The 15447-nt window shown below is 39.8% G+C and overlaps 1 protein-coding gene across 1 annotated transcript in view; it reads right to left on the minus strand.

Moving 5' to 3' along the window:
- Nucleotides 1–1104: 1104 nt before the first annotated feature.
- LOC124154461 (tonsoku-like protein) overlaps nucleotides 1105–15447 on the minus strand; it is a 62100-nt gene continuing 47757 nt past the window's right edge. The window contains exons 22-24 of the mRNA XM_046528209.1: nucleotides 15112–15268; nucleotides 10923–11184; nucleotides 1105–1793 (exon numbers count right to left, since the gene is read on the minus strand). Of these exons, the coding sequence (XP_046384165.1) occupies nucleotides 1448–1793; nucleotides 10923–11184; nucleotides 15112–15268 (765 nt within the window). The 3' untranslated portion in view covers nucleotides 1105–1447. The remainder of the gene's footprint in view (nucleotides 1794–10922; nucleotides 11185–15111; nucleotides 15269–15447) is intronic.

Below are 15447 nucleotides of genomic sequence, written 5' to 3' on the forward strand. Positions count from 1 at the left end.
TGTAACCTTACTTTGTCCTATAGCATTGATTGTTAATGTATTTAATTTCATTTTGATTTATAGGGAGTTAAAGGTAAAGATTCTATCTACCGGTATCATATCAAGTGAGAAGGCAAATTAATTTAACTCTCATTCTATAAAAATAAGAAATGCCAGTAAAATATAGCTTTTGTTGGGAAACGGATGGCAGAATTTAAAAGGGCCAACGGTGTATCGTTGGAGATTTGTTGGCCTTGGGTTGGGAATACGAAGGCCCGACTGTAATGCTCTGTTGGCCCATCGTTGGGGAATCGTTGGTTGGGATACGGTTGGCGAGGTGGCCAAATCATACCATGGGCCAACCGCTGTGTCCCACCATCTGCCAACAGAGGGCCAACCAAAAATGTTACTTGGGAAAACTCAGGCAGGCATAATGTTATGACATCTCTGATTTGAACCTATTACAGCATAACTTTCAAAGCCTTCATCAGGAGATGCAGAACAATCTCACACATGCACCTACACATTATTACAGAGCTGTTATGAGATTCCCTTCCAAATTCAAATACCCTAACTTTTCTCCGACGAAAGACTTCATTTGCCCTTACCCTTTCCCACTCTCCTTTTGTATAAAATTTTTGATCAGCTTGACCATTTACAGCCAAATTCACCAATGATTCCACTTTGTCTGGGGAAATACAAAAATCAGTTCATAGAGGTTATTCAGTGTTGCTTGCATCGCTGTTGAATTTTCTATTAATTTAATGATTGTAATGAGCTAAACTTGGTGGAGTTGAGCATGGAGCATGGGAATTATGTATGCATCTTCTAGAATTTCTAGGCAGGTAAAAAAATTAATAGTTGGCAATAAAGTAAAAACAACGCTATCAACAGAGTGTTGAAGAACCTTAATTTTCTATAGAATGATTAAAATGACTTTATGAGGAATAAACCTACATCCAAGGGTAAATTTTTTGCATTTTTCTAATTCAAAGTAGTAAGCCCGCAACAAGCCAAGAGGCTAACAAACCTGCATTATCAAGGTCATTCTCTATTTTGAGAAATGGTTGGTGCCTTTTTTTGTATCTCAGGACAGATTTGTTGCCATGGAAACAGCTTCAGATCACTCCAGTGGAACATTGATGTTGAATCAACATAATTTTATCATTAAAATGCATTTACAACAACATAGTATGAACATATAGAATACATTTCGTTTTCATCAATCACAGCCAGTTCACAAAAAAGCACACTTGAGGCACAAGAGATGGAGAGTCAAGATAGGTTACGCTTAAATTACAATCCAAGTGCTCCCAAAGCGATTGTAGGAGACCTAGCCAAAATAATTGCACTCCGTAAGCCACCTCACTGAAAAAGGCTTCTCCACAGCCTTAGGGTATTTCTTTGCCAGTTTTCCTGAAATCCCACTCTTCTTCAACCTTTGTGAGGCTTTGACAACTAGAGTCGATCACAGAGCAGCAGCACCAAGGGTGGAGTCGAGCGTCAGGCGCCCAAACGGGCTGTCCCTTTTCACCACAGAGCCATCCCTCCTCGACCACATACCCACCAGGCTCTCCACGGCATCCTCGTTTGCGCACCGTCCTACAGATAGGGTGATTCGGGACAGACCACCCATCACCCAGCCTTGAGTGCTGCCCTCCAGGTGCTCAAAGATCTTGGCGCAGCCATCAAGCGAGATGGAGAGGTTGGGCCATAGCGGTCCACGCTGCAGCAGCCTTCGCAGGGAAAGTGACGTCAAGTCCGGATTGCATTCCAGCTGGAGCCTCTCCAGCACGCGGCTCTGCTCCAACACACTGAGAAACAAGAGCAAGGACAACTAGAGATGGTGACTTAAGAGAAAAAGTCTGAATATTCTATTTCTAAAAGTCAAGTAAGAAACCTTTGCATAATGTAATGAAGACTCTAGGTTGGGACAAGATCTCAATTTCCTCCCATCCTGACTTTTCCTGACTTTTTCCTGACCAAAATCTTGATATATCCTGACTTTTTCTAGCGTTCGCCATAAGTTTTAACGCATGAAGAAAGATGCCATAAGAGGTCATATACAAGGAAATAGCTCAAAATATGCAACACTTCAGTATTTTTTAATTGTAATATCAGAAAAACTTACAAGAAATGTTACTACTGTACAGTACTACACGTTAGGTACTTTGGTACTTTCCAAACAAAATATGGCCACTGTGGACTAGCAATCATTGTGACTTAATCATTAGTCAAAACAGTAAAAAAAACAAGGTGAACAAAACAATCACAATTTACTTATTTTAAGTACACTTCACACATAATAATAGTTCTTTCATAGTGACTTTCCAAACAAAAAATGGCCACTGTGGACTAGCAATCACTGTGACTTAATCATTAGTCAAAACAGTAAAAAAAAAACAAGGTGAACAAAAAAATCACTATTTCCTTATTTTAAGTACACTTCACAAATTATCATAGTTCTTTCATAGTGACTTTCCAAACAAAATATGGCCACCGTGGACTAGCAATCATTGTGACTTAATCATTAGTCAAAACCGTAAAAAACAAGGTGAACAAAACAATCACAATTTACTTATTTTAAGTACACTTCACACATAATAATAGTTCTTTCATAGTGACTTTCCAAACAAAAAATGGCCACTGTGGACTAGCAATCACTGTGACTTAATCATTAGTCAAAACAGTAAAAAAAACAAGGTGAACAAAAAAATCACTATTTCCTCATTTTAAGTACACTTCACAAATTATCATAGTTCTTTCATATTGACTTTCCAAACAAAATATGGCCACTTTGGACTAGCAATCACTGTGACTTAATCATTAGTCAAAACAGTAAAAAAAACTTGGTGAACAAAAAAATCACTATTAATTTAAAGTGCACTTCACAAATTGTCTAAGTTAGAAACTCCATTGTTAAGTTAGAAAGTACCAGTCAACTTTTTTATTTCTTCATCAATGGCATCAGCCTCCTGGCTTGATGCTAACACTTTCATCTTTTTGGCTTGAAGCTCCTTAACTTCAGTTCCAATCATCTTCTCATGGGTCCTTTTTTTTTCGACCTCAGCGTCCTCAGATCGGCGCTGCTTCTTTGCTTCTTCATACTCGGAGCGCGCGTGCCGAAATCTGTTGATCATTTCAGCAGATATTTTTATGTTTTCTACGCCACCAGCAGCGTTGACTGAGTCGTACACTTGGCGCTGAGCCACCAAAGACATATCTAATTGGTTCTCTACTATTATCTCCTTATTGATGGAGAAGCCACGCTCGATGAAAGCTTGGCCATGGCTTATGATCAGAGCCATTTTAATCACTTTCACTAAACCATCTGAGCACTTATAACGATCCCAGATACCTCTCCAGAAATGATCTAGTCTCTGCCTCTGACGATCATATTCTTGACAGGCGTTAGCAAATACTTGTTTGTCACAGAGCACCTTAAAGTCAGACAAAATAGTGTCGCACTCACTTGCAGGAAGCCAATTGCGGCTGTGCAGTTGTTCCAAGAAGCCGTTCAGTCGAGTAGAAACGGCAGTTTTGGAATGTGAAATCAGTTCTGGGTCACAAAAAGTTATGGCTCTGCAGAGTTTGTAATTCAAGGGAGCCTTTTCAAGAATTTTACTAACCATAGCCTTCAGCAGGAGCACACACTCCTCCTTGAACTTCAGCATTTCTGGAGTAGATACTTGTACTTTTTTGAGAGCGTCCTTTACAGAAAAACTAAAATTGAAGTTCTTCACAGGAATCAGATTGTCTTCATTGGTAATGTCAACTTTACATACATCTGACTTTCGATTTACATAATCATTCTTGACAAAATGTCTAAGCAGGTTCGACACTAAGTTCGACAGGTCCGTGTGCAAGAACGGCGCCATTGGGTCATTGGTTTGATAAGTAGTCAAGAATGGCTCAACAAGTCTTGCAACATATGAGAAGAAGGCTAACTTAGGCCCCAACATCTTATCTTCAACAGCTTTTGCAACATACAAGAAGCCGGCAGATTTTATTTTATCCTCTTCAGGTCCAGTTCTCACTTTTTCAATAAAAGTTTTTACGTTTGGCAATATTTTGATGCAATTATCGGCACCAGGTGCATTATTCAACCACCTCACTGCACAATACTTATTTGGGAAAGTAGTAGAGCCTGTCCACTCTGTATACTTACTGCGACGGGCAGGCACATTCTTAAATATATTGTATAAGGCCCTGAGAAACATGACAATATTCCAGCCACACTTACTAACCCCCTCTTTGAAGGAATTATGAACTACGTGCAAACCACAGGACCCCATGAGCAGCAGCAGTGGCTCATCCTCACCAAACTCTGTTTTCATATAAATCTGGAGATCTTTCAGGAACTTGACATTAACATTCGGGCCATCCATGCCAACCATAAGCACATGAGACTGCACACTTCTAGGAATTGCTGTGCAGTATGCCGATATGAGATCAGTCGCCCTTGAGCGACCCAGGAACACTGAATCATAATATTTCGTCACCGTTTCATTTTGATCATCACACCAAAATTTAATGGCAAGATCCATTTGAGTCTTCTGGCTACACTTATTGAGACTCTCGTCAAATAAAACTACCACAAAATCCAGTTTGGTTAACTTAGATGTGATAACATCATGGAAATGTGGGGCTAAACCATGTACAAGTGAATAGGCGATTTTGTTCCGACCCAATTCCATTTTTGCAGCAATCATACTATCTGGGAACATTGTGGGAAATAACTGCACTGCCTTGCCCCCAGAAGACAAAGAAGTATGGCTCGTTACACAATAGATACACCACAAAATCTCAGCTTTGGTAGTATCTTGCTTCATTAACCAGGTGTTAAGACCTTGCAAACCAGCAGTCTTCGGGACGGCGATAACTTCGTTGGTACATCGCGCACATGGGCATGAACATGTGCAGGCAGGTGAAGCTGGTGTGGGGTCATCGGGATCGTCCCGAGGGTCTTCTGCAGTCCCACCCGATGCTGAGGAACCAGGTGCCGCCGCCGTGGGGTTCACCGACGCGGATGTAGAGGTAGAGGGAGTTGCTGTAGTCACCTACAAAAATCAGGCTGGGGTAGAGAACCAGAAAACCCCGAAGATTTTACAAATAACTCACCATCACTTACCTTCTTAGCGGAAGGCAAACAAAATATCTTGATCCCGTAACAGCTCTTCTTGTTCTCGACGGCAGTATTGTGGTGGGTTGATGACAGGTGTTTAGTCAGGGCACCGCGACCCATGTTGCCGAGTTGATTCGTCTTGCAGCACACCGAGCAGTAGAAAGATGTTGGTTTTCCTTCTGGCAATCCATGCTTTAATGCAGTCGAAGTCTTTGGTGAGAAGCAGCTGAAATGAAGCTCCTTTGACCAATCCTCGTTCCAATACGTCTGCTTTCCCCCGACCATGACTAGAGACGAAATGGGCCTCAGCATTCGGGTCTGAAAATAATACAATCTCATTTTGAACTACAGCACCATTAAGTTTCAATGAATAGTCGAATGGAGTGGATAAAATAACACGACAGTGAGTTTGCTAATATTCATGACAGCCTACCTTCAATGAAGAAAACGCAACCTCCGCTGCTCTCCAGGCACACCGACTCGTCCGGACTCGTCACCGTCGCACTGTTATTGTTGACCCGCCGCGGGCGTAGACCCGGGGAGCGCGTGGGATGGCGGGGGGTGTGGGGGGAAAGGCGCGGAAAAGGAGCGACCGTGGAGCCAAGGTTTAGAGCCTAAGGTTGCCTCACTCGCTTCTGCGCATGAGCCTACCAAGCCGCTACTATGTCACAGACGACCCAATGCAACTTTGCTATTGCATTGTCGTATGGTAGTACAGAATTCATTTAAGGTTCCTGAGACGCTGCGTCGCCATGCGTTCAACACAATGTAGTCAATATTTCCTGCGCTTTCTCCGTTAATGGTCTCAGTAGTCCACAAATGATAAAATGACTTTTTGTGGAAGAAGAGCGCGTTACACTGCCGTGTATGCCGGCCTCCCGCTATACAGTGGCGACGTGCTCAAACTGTCAGAAACGAAGAAAGCTGGACGAAACGTCTCATACTACACGTGGGCACTTGAATTTAGGAATCCTTTTATTTCATGGATATACAAATCGGCACCAACAACCTCTTAATACCCCTCACACGTTAAAAAAATATCGCTGAAAGTGAATCGGTCAAAATTAATATGTATATATACCAAAGAAGTGATGTACAAGATTTGCGATGCTCCTATCACATGTGATAAGCTAGATTTTTTTCCACTTTTGAGATAAATTACCTAACATACTTATTCGTGCAAAGACAATTATGTTTTTACATCATCAACCCGAAAGGCATGACCTCCACTGTATCCCCATTGTAAGAAATCATTCAACCTCATTTCTAGACGTGAGACTAAAAACTAGTTGTAATTTTATTATTTTGTACGCCATTAAATAATACAGAGCAATTTTCCAGGCAATGGCTGAGCAGAATAACCCATAACATGTGATAATTGAAGTTCAAAAATATTTTAGCGCATTAAAAATATTTCTCAGGCATCACGGGAAAGATCGTAAATCGCATGATAGAAACCTATATTTTTTATGGTAATTATTCCTTCACTCGAACAAGCTATAAATTGGTAGTCTTGCTAAACTTCTAAGGTAAATTAGGATAAACCGTTTCAATTTTTTTTCTTTTCACGTCATATGTACTTGCAACTGTATTGAATCAGAACCTCTTCCAAGTGAAGGATTCTTTTTACTTTTGAGATTTTAGCCTGGTTATCCGATCAAAAGTCATTAATTCAGGTATTGATACTTTGCTCCAGATTTATTGGTAATCTTCATTGCGTTCAGACTTTATACTTTTCTCTATTCTCAATTATCAACTAATTTTTCCAGAGCATGATAATGAACGACAAGACGCATGGTGAGAAAATAGCGTTTTGCAATGACATGGTCATCCTTAGTGAAAAGCATATGCATATATGTGTTTTAGTTTTATTTAGCTGATAGCATACCTGACGGGTGATCGAGAGGAGCTTTAAAAGTAGGCATATGAATTCAATTATAGTGCATCTGAATTAGCAATCGGTAATTTCAAAATTTATTTTATAATCAATGATCGTTATTTTTAAGTGACTCACATTGCTGAATGTTTTCTAGAAATTTTCTAAAAATGCTTTGACTCTTCTGAATTCTCTCTGAGCTCAATATTGAAGTTGGTTCCTTTTCAATAGTCTAAATTATTTGCTAAACGTTTGCCTAATTGGAACCGCTGCAGCAAGCGATGTAAAATTTCAACCCTTTTCACTTTTTGCACTCGTCACATGTTTATTTTATTTTTTGATTACTCCAAAGGATTTCATGCATGCATGCATGCATGAGAGGGTTAAGAGTGTCTAAAGGCCGTTTTACACGGTACACGGAATTGCGCAGTCTGACGTACGTGCGAAGGCGCAATCAAAATTGCGTCGTGTAAAGCGGTGAATTGCTAGAACACATGCGAGAACCTTGCCATGCAGCGGCAGGCAGAGCGACGCCAGCACTCCTTGCTTCGGCGGTGAAGGCGGCAGCCCAGTTCGGCACGGGTTAGCACGAGGGGAAGGGAGGCGGTGAGACAGCGCGGCGCGGGCGTTCTCGGCTCATCTTGCGGCTGTCGCTTGCCGCCAGTGCGGCGTGCGGTGGCCGGCGGCACAGCAAAAGGCACACAATCCGATCCATCCTGACTCTTCGGGCGCTCATCCTGACGATTTCCTGATTTTCCTGACCAAAACTTTTTTTCCTGACTATTTCCTGACTTTCCTGACTTGTCCCAACCTAGAAGACTATAAAAGACAACGGACAAGAAACAGGCAAAGGTATCTTTTACCACAACCATGAAAGTGATTGTGCTGAAATTATTGGATTTTGAGCACACAAATAGCCAAATTATTTCATACCTTAGGCATGTAAGAAATCATATGTTATCACAAAACTCAGATTTGTTGATGGACAATTAAGTTATCTGACAAGACAGGCGATAGCAGTGGATATCTTAGAACTTAGTGACTCATTTTCAAATGACTTTCATCATACCATCCACATTGCAAGTCCTAACAAAGTGTCATAGACCTGGCGGCCTACACTCAAAGGTTTGAAGAGGTGATTAAGTGAATAAATCTGTTTGAGCACATGTGGTTTTATGTAGTTATTTTTAATGGACTCCATTAAGTTTGGGATTAATGTTATCAATATTTTATGAGATGGCTTCCCAGCACCCTTATTCCAGAACTCGGGTGGACGCGAGCTACTTAAAGCGCGAAGGGTTTACAGCTAACGGCAGTCACTTTGCCATCGTATTCTGGTGACAGGGCGGTTAAGTGAAAGTCCGTGAATCCGTCTCTCTAATGGCCTAGCCATAGACGTCACTGATGTTGGTGGCGTAGATCGTTGCGACCAATAGGAATCTAAGAAGAAAACAAGTGAAGAGTGAAATACGAAAGATCCAGAAAAAATAAGCGCTAAAAAGGCGCTAATGTAACTGTTGTTATAGTTATCATACTTTTATTTTGAAAACTATTACTTGTGCGTACTAACTTTATCTTAAACTAAAATATCGATTTAAATATTCTGAAATGTGAGACGTGCATGTGTCCATCTTTAATATATGTTATTATTATGACTAATGATAACTAGACCATGAAATATATTTACCTAAGAAGAAATAACTTATATTACGTGATGGAAGGTAACATTTTCCATTACTTTTACAGATACGGAAGAAATAGGTGACAAATTATTTAGTTTATCTGGCATGTATTGGCGACTTCTTTGTTTACGTATGGCTCCAATAGTTATTTTGATTTTGACATCTTGCTTGTCTTGGATTTTTCACTGGATATGGGTAGCGAAAGGATGAAACAGAAGAAAAGGGGATGGGTAAATGGAAGGATTAGATGGAAAGGCGCTGAATGTATGAAGCTCGAGAATCGTCCAAGATTGAGATCCAAATGATCGTTAAAAAGAAATAAAAAAGCATTTGATATACAAAGAAATAAGTTTCAAATACTATTTACGCTGTATTTACTCGAGTTCTTGTTTTTGGACCGAGACCGACAGCAAAAACGAGTTAAAACTTTAGGTTCTGCTTTGACATGCAGCGAACGCTTTGGGCCTCGCAGTAATAAATATTGAATTTACCTTGCCAAAGGCCTCATATTTCTCGTGTATTCCTGTAGCGTGCGCCGATTCACAGGGGAAGGATGGAGAAAAATCACGACACACTCGCTTTAAGGTCTAAAACTCAACTGCCTTTATTATATCCTGTTTATTATGTCACAAGGCTTAAAGGGCACGAGAAATTTTGAAAATGTGCTTTTATTATGGAACACTACTACCCTACCAAATTTGAACGATATCGGCGAAAGACACTTCGTGAATGATCCTTGTTACGGGCTCCTTGCGACGAGAGGTCGACCACCCTTTACATTCCTTATTTTTCCTCGTGGTTTAATCATAATCAGTATTTGTTCTCGTAATCAGCCACTTTACGTATAATTTGATCCTATAATAGACAGAATAATAGGTATATTTATAGGGTTGTTTACAAAGTGAAATAAGTGATTCATCCAAAATTTGGTGGTCATCTGAGTAAAACTGGCGACTCGATAAAACCCTACGGTAACCCTTATTTTAAAATGTAATTACGTTGATAATATCCCATTGACAATATAGATAATGAGCAAATGATGTAGGTGTGTAACGTAGGTCACAATCTGCAATCAACTTAAATCAATGTAATCTTTCCAAATCTCCCAAAACTATCTCCTTTATTTATTTCAACAATGCCTTGGCAACCCAATATATTCAAAATCCGAAGTTTGACGTTAAAACAGCAATTATATTCGCCAAATTTGCGTTTGAGCCCCTACATTGGCAGTTTTTCTATCTACTACCTCAGTCTGTCATCAGTGGATACCGTGCCGTAATATAACACGCCCACGCTCCGTCACGTGTTTTCAAGCAGTCGATGAAGATTATTTTTTATATACTCAAAACTCAGCTAAAAACATAATTCATCCGCGAAAGTTTCGGCGAGCACATTTGAGGTAGGAATCTTCTTATTCTAGTACTTTCAAAAAGCGTGCATGTTCCCCATTGGTTTATAGGCCTTAAGAGATAATATGCAAGTCACAGTATATATACAGAGTAAATTCTAAAGTTCCACGTACCTATAATCAGTTTTTTGGTGATAATTAGCTCCAATAACGCTTACGATCTTGCTCTTGAAGCGAGGAAGATATGCACTATATGATAACTAGCCCCTTAAAGTTCCCTGCTTTAAGGCTATTTGCTAATGCCAGTCCCAGAATGCAATTTTTCGCTTAAAGCGCCAATAACGGTATCGGTAACGGCTTTCCTCACGTTAGTGAGTTTTGGAATATGCCTGTAAAGTGAGTGCCTTAAAGCGCAGTTAACGTGTCCATTAGTAGAAAGTACGAACCGTTAGAGGGTTCCAGAATATGCGTGCAGATATATGGCTAAAGAAAAATTCATTTTGACTTAAATTAATTTTTAACCATTCCTCCATGATTTTACTCAATCAGATTTGAGTAGTTTTGTGCCTTCAGCCAAAGGCTGCTGACCAACACCCAATATTTTACAAGCTCAAAGGCTTTGATTATTGAGGGCATCCCTAAATTAATAGAAAAACACCAATTGTCAACATGAAACAATTACAATTCTTTGCATCCAATCACCTCTCCAATGGTGATGGTACTACAGCCATCATTGGCCATTGGATTCGTGAATACTTAAGATACTGAAAGAATTATTGGCTTGGTCAAGGATATCCTGAACTTGCTACTGTAATGACTTGTGTAAGGTCAATTATCATCTAAAAATCAGACTTAAAACAATGGAAAAAATGATTGACTAACAGTCTGTAGATGCTTCTGAAATACTCTCACCTGATCACCTCGAGGAGATCGGAATCATTGACTAGGGTTTGCGACAGATCCAGCTCGAGTAGATTGGAAGGGGGGTTCATCTCGTCTCGACTGAAGAGAAGCGCCACTTCACGAGCCACCTTGCGAGTGCCCAGGTGGTGCCCGAGGGTGCGAGACACATTGAGCACCTTGAGACGGGCAGGTTGCAGGCTCATCAGGAACACTGCCACACCCTCAGCCCCAAGGGCATTCAGGCTTATGTCCAAATGCTCCACAGCATCCACTGTCACCACAGACAAATGCATAGATAATTACAACAGGGAACCTATATATAATAATAATAATAATGATTTATTCGACGTTAAACACAATACAATGCAATAGTCTTCGTCAAAGTCAATGAAATTCTAGAGCTAAATAATACAATTCTGAGTACTGCATTCAAGATATTCATTCATAGAGTAGAAAGCTTGGCTACATATCCATAGGTGGAGACAACGCTTAAACTTGGGTAATGAACAGTCTCTGGCCTCTCGGGGTAGGTGGTTGAAAAGGCACAGCTTTACATGGTCAAAAGACTTGCTTGTTGTTGACAGCCTACATTGAGGCTGAATGAGATTATTTTTTAGCCTAGTGTTATGATGGTGAACGTCACTACCAGTTTTATGTCTGTCCAGGTTCATTTTTATATTTATAAGACATTTAAATATATATTGACCATACAATGTCATCATGCCTAGCTCCTTGAATAGAGGTTTACAATGTTCCATAGCTTTTGAATTCGTAATGATTTTAATTGCTCTTTTCTGTAGAATAAATAATTCTTTAGCGGAGGAAGAATGGCCCCAAACCTCAATGCCATAGTTTAAGTGGCAGTGAAAAATGGCAAAGTAAACTGCTCGAAGATATTCAGTGGGAATGAGAGTTTTCAGCTTTCTTAGCATGTATATAGCTTTAGACAATTTTACAGTTGTAGAGGAAGTATGACAGTCCCATAGTAGTCTGCAGTCAAAGTCAAAGCCTAGTAGCTTTAAAGTGCCGGTATGATACAAAGTGGGGCTTAGAGAGAATACCATCTGTTCTGCTTTTGCATCTTTGCATTTGCTTCTGCATTTGCTATAGACTGCTCCTTGCCACAATGTAGTATCTCAAATAATCATTCCATACAGGCAGGTGTTGAATTTCTAATCCAGAAAATTGTATCTGTAAAATTTGAGCCATAAAATCGTCTATCAGAATACCAGTCAACAATGGACGGAATTTCAGAAATGTACAATTATACAACTCAAATTTTACAGATATGATTTTCTGGACAAGAAATTCGAGATATACCAGTATGGAATGATTTTTTGAGATACTACTCAATGGCTAGGAGCAGTGGGTATACAGTGGAACTTGTTTAGTACGTTTCTGAAGGGACCACAAAAAATGAACGTACTAACCAGGAAAACGTGCTAACGAGGAAAGGAAAAAATAGCAGTCGGGGTAATTGCAATCTGTGGAAAAGTCATCATAATTACAATTACTATTGGTAGTTCTCGTAGGATCGCCTTCCTGAACTCTTTTCACCTTTAAAATAAAGAAAATGGGCGCTACATTGGAAAACAATACCATGTGAATAAAAATCACAATGTTTCATAGATTTCCCGACGACAATTACATGAAAACTGCGTATTTCTCCCGTAATTTATCCTATATGTATTTATAGAAGGAGGACAAGTAAAGCTAAGTCATTTCTTTTTTGTCACAGCATACTCGGAGAATATAACAACAACCCTGAGTACGTCAACTGGTTGTTTTTAAACATCATAAAAATTGGACAAAATTATATTAACCTTAAATTATGGCAGCAGCCGTACACATTCGCTTCTGGAATAAAGCCATATCGATTGTTATATCGAATAATAACACGCAAGATTATTAGATTACGACGTAATTACAGGAAGATTTTATATTATACAGTTGAAATTTACTTTAAAAATGTGTTTAATGTCGTCTGCTTTCGTGCCGAGATCAAGTATTTTTAAGCTAAGCTTCGCGTGGAGATCCAGAGCATCGTCTGCTCCCGCAGCAGTAGTCAAATACGCACGTACTCCGTGGCATTGACGTCGAGTTTATGGAGTACGTGCAGTACTGCTTTAGATAAAGTGGGAATTGGATAAGACTCATTTCTTCATCATGATAACTCGTGCTATAGCAACAATTGCCCACTCGTGAAATTTTTGCGCAGTGGGCACTCCAGAGGCAACAGAAGGTGAGGAGCTCGGGGTGGGGAAAATTGGGGCTTCTCATTGGCTGCAGTTTTGCATAGTCAGACATTCCTGATAAATGGCCGCATTTTATTATTCATCACGTCAGAAGAATTGAGAAATGCATTTGGATAAATCACGGTCGAAGAAAGATATGAGGAATGAACGCAAGAATGTTAATGGCTAGTAATAACAAATTAAATCATGAATTCGGAGCTTTACGACCCTTAAGAAGATACTGGAGAACAAATTGCGGGTTGCGTCACGGCAAGCAATTGAGCGTACTAACCAGGAAAGCGCAATTTTTTAAAACGTACTAACCAAATACTTTTACCTGTATTTTGTTCCGATGGTACCGGGACCGAGAGAAATCGCCGTACTAAGGAGGAAAACGTACCAAGGAGGAACGTACTAACCAAGTTCCACTGTATTCCTTTTTGAAAAATTCCAGAGAAAAGGTCCGAACATTACGTGCATTAGCCTCATGATAACACATGCTAATGGGTGAATGCAGCTATACTAAGGGTAATGTGATGTCATGTCTGTTTTTCCCTTCTGAATGGCAGTGAAGATTTATTGGGTATACATGGATAAGATTTTCCATATCTCCTTCCAATGTTCTGATGAGAAACTAGCCCATGCTTCTAAGGGATTCAGGAATCCAATGACCTTCCATATATGCGACCACATCCTGAAGGTTGGAGGGACTGAAGATGTGCTACCAGATAGATTCAATAGGCTCCAGTTAAAGTTTCATATGAATTCAGCATTCTTTCGGGCTGCATCCGCGTCCGTTGTCGAAGAACCACAACAGTTTCGCCAGCTCTCCTGCCAGCGTCCTCAGGTGAAGGATGTTCAGGTGAAGGATTCCTTCACCTGAGGACGCTGGCAGGAGAGCTGGCGAAACTGTTGTGGTTCTTCGACAACGGACGCGGATGCAGCCCGAAAGAATGCTGAACTCAAGTAATCACCGCGGAAACCTACGTACGAACGTTTCATATGAATATTCACATGATGAGAAATTTGAAGATTTGCATTAAAAACTATGAAAAAAATATTTTTTTCATAGTTTTTAATGCAAATTTTTAATTAATGCAATAGTTTTTCATATATTTTTATATAAAACTTTTAAGGGAAAAGTTTTACGATATTAGCTAGAGAAAAACAAAATGCAGAAATGAAATTTAAGGATAATTTTTCATTGCTTAATAGGGTATGAATCAGGACCTCAAATAATGAATGCAAATTACAGAAAAAGTGAAATGTGAGGACTTTGAATTTGGATTTGACATAGAAACCCAATACGTGAAAGGATTAGCATTGGATTCCCAAATCTCAAAAAATAATGGGCAAGTTGTTCATCAAAATGCTGGAAGGAGATACATATGGATAATCTTATCCTGTGTGAAACTTGAGAAATCTTTGCTGCCATGCTAAGGAAATTTTTGGAAGTACCAATGATCAAGTTAACTTTATTTGAGTTTAATCGATGACTAAGGACAAAGATCTCATGAGAGGAATTACGAACTTCCTCCAACAAAGGAGACATATTAACGACTTTGTTCCAATGGGTACTACTGGTTCTTTTTAATCAGCATGGACTGCTAGATGTGTTCTGCATTGAAGATAGTTCAGAAATTGTCTCATGAGAATGTTGTCCTTTCTTATCAAGTGAACTGGAAATCAAGTTAACTTGATTATTGGCACCTGCAACGACGTCCTAAATAGGCAAGGACACAACAATGTTATCACTACATTCATCAAAATATAACTATGGGCAGATGCCCTACCCATGCATGCAATACGTAAAAGATATCTAAAATTAGATACATCTCAGCCCACTAGGACAAGGCCATGGTTCAGCAGGCCTTGAGGATGACAAGAAAATTTCAGGTCAAGGTTTATGATGTGCCCAGGCCAAATTTAATTAGTGAAAAAAGGAACTAAACAGGGACTCTCACGATTCAGTGAAGATGCGTTGCAGAGGTCACAGGCAGAGAGGCAGCAGTCGCTTAGAGAGAGGGATGTCAGCGACATAAGGCTGTTGAGAATGGTCACCAGGTGAGAGAATCCAGCATCCTTGATTGGGTTGTACGACAAGTTCAATTCTGCCAGCACCTGTCAAGAGCAAGAGCTTTCCGAGTCACATCCCTCTGATTTGCAACTGATACATTAAAAACAAATACGCTTGCAAACGTAATAAAATAATTTTTGCCTTCAAAGACTACATTCATTGAAAATAAAAAGGTAAAAAATGGCACAGAGAACTTGGACAATTCATTCCATACATTTTATGC

Source organism: Ischnura elegans, chromosome 2 (genome assembly GCF_921293095.1).
Source record: "Ischnura elegans chromosome 2, ioIscEleg1.1, whole genome shotgun sequence".
NCBI classification, from domain to species: Eukaryota; Metazoa; Arthropoda; class Insecta; order Odonata; family Coenagrionidae; genus Ischnura; species Ischnura elegans.